Source organism: Eurypyga helias, unplaced genomic scaffold (assembly GCF_000690775.1).
Source record: "Eurypyga helias isolate BGI_N326 unplaced genomic scaffold, ASM69077v1 scaffold43489, whole genome shotgun sequence".
Lineage (NCBI taxonomy): Eukaryota > Metazoa > Chordata > Aves > Eurypygiformes > Eurypygidae > Eurypyga > Eurypyga helias.
Window position 1 is genome coordinate 1 of NW_010274895.1, and position 2,057 is coordinate 2,057.

At 57.8% G+C, this 2,057-nt stretch overlaps 1 protein-coding gene across 1 annotated transcript in view; it reads right to left on the reverse strand.

Annotated features, from left to right (window-relative positions):
* Positions 1–325: 325 nt before the first annotated feature.
* The window catches only part of HDLBP (high density lipoprotein binding protein), a 20,103-nt gene continuing 18,371 nt past the window's right edge, over positions 326–2,057 (reverse strand). Inside the window, 3 exon segments of the mRNA XM_010159926.1 lie at positions 326–875; positions 1,326–1,454; positions 1,862–1,978. Of these exon segments, the coding sequence (XP_010158228.1) occupies positions 789–875; positions 1,326–1,454; positions 1,862–1,978 (333 nt within the window). The 3' untranslated portion in view covers positions 326–788.

Below are 2,057 nucleotides of genomic sequence, written 5' to 3' on the forward strand. Positions count from 1 at the left end.
GAAGGGCGAAGGAGGGACCCGGGAGCGGGAGACTCGAGCGTGCGGGCGGGGGGCCGTGCTCGCTGCGGCGCGGGGGCGATTACCTGACCAGGGCGGCCCGTGCGTTGTTCTGGTCCCTTCCACCTCCGCTGCCTCTACAGCCTATCGAAGGTTTTGTTCCTTTAAAAAGCAAGTTTCTGACCTTTGTAGGTTACGTGAACTCTCCCCACAGTCAAGCTATCAGCATCGAATGGATTTTTGGCAGTTAAAAGGAAAAAAAAGTTGATTGCACTCTACAAAGGGGAAGGTAAGGCCTGGGATAAACACAAAGGAAAGAGGGCAAACGTTTTGGCTTTAGAAAGTCAAGGAAATTTATTTCCTGAGGTCATGAGACAGGAAGTAGATTCCTAGCCACAGTAAAGGAGGTCTCCTAATGAAGGCGAGAATGCCTAGTAAGACATGCTCAAGAGAGCAGATCGCTCTGCTAGCGCTCGGGAAGCTGCGAATCTTAGCCACTTTGAGAGTCAATTATGAAGTTTCTAACAAAAACACACACATTTAGTGTTTGAATCTGAAGTGGAAGTCTTGTTCCAAAGGAGGAAAGAATATCCATCAAGAGATGAGGGCGGGTCCTAGCCACGGTGATAGCAGAGGGGAGCAGGATGGGGTCTAGCACTCCAGACACCATTAGGAGACCTCTCGGGGCAATTGACTTGTGCTCCAGCCGCTGGGTCAGATTTCGGACAGGAAGTATTTGTGGCAGGTTAGTGTCAGGTCAGCGGGCTGGAGGAGTTTCTGCTTCCAGGTCATTATCGTTTGGGTCCCCAGGGAAGGGTCTTGGGGGCCACTTGAGCCCCAAAGCTGGGGAAGTCTTCAGAACTGCTCATGTCAGGGGCCTAGAGCAAACAAAAAGGGAAAACGTTAAGCTCCTGCCCTGCTGCCGCCCTGCACGGCGTGTCCCTGAGCGAAGCGGCATTGTCCCACGGGCGAGGGCTCAAGAGGATCCCTGAGCCCAGGGTGGGTGGCCAAGCCAGCTGGAGAGGGCGTGCAGGAGGAGCAAACAGCCAGGACAGTTTCTGTGAGGGTCCCCCACTGCCCAACAGCGCCAGAGCAGGGCAGCCAGAGCAGGCTAGGCGCTGGGGAGAGACAGCAGTGCTTGGGAAGCTGGGGAGGCAGGGCTCAGGCCTGCTCGCAGGGGCCACGGGGAGCGGGAGTGTCCTTTGCTGCCACCAAGGGAGGGAGAGCGCTCTGTTTCCCAGCCGAGCCAGGAGGGCCAGATCCCAGGGTAAGGCGTGAGCAGAGGGTGCCACGGCCCTGTGCCCCAGGCAAGCAGAAGCGGCACTCACCTTTTCGTTGTTGACAGTGGCCCAGGGAGCATCTCTCACCACAAAGCCCTTGGACGGGGCCTTGGACTCTTCGTGCGAAGAGGGCTTCATATACACCTGCATTGCCTCGTTGTCCACCACATCTGCAAGCTGCAGCCACACGGCCCAGTTAGCGGGGGGTGTCTTGACAGATCCTCCAACTGGTATAACACAACTCCCCCCCACCCCATCAGGCTGCAGCCTGTCCTGCAGCGACCCAACACGGTGTGTTCGCACTAGTCGGAGGGCCACCAACTGCTAACCCATGGGAGCTGCAGCAAGGCAGCTGCACGTCCTGACGCGTCCCAGCATTTCCATTCACCATCCCCCCGGGCCAGCGGGGCCAGCCCTTCACTGCGCCGCTCTGCACCCGGGAGGGCTGAGGGGCAGTTGGGGATGAGGGTGACACCAACACAGGGCCCCAGCCCTCTGACACAGCGGCGGGAACCCCACGGAGATACTTGGGACATCCAGCTCTGAAGGGGGGCAGCGCCTGCGCAGATTTGCGGATCACTTACATATTCCTCCTCCAAGTTCAGGATATGGTCGATAGCTTCTTCCACGTTCTCGGGGAGCCCTGTCACAGTCACACAGTTGGGGTCAGGAGCTCCACTCTGGGGAAAGCGAATATCCACCTGCAACACAAGGGACAGGCCAGAACTTACATCTGCACAGCCACAGACTCCCCGCGTCACTGGATGCAGAGAAGAGAAA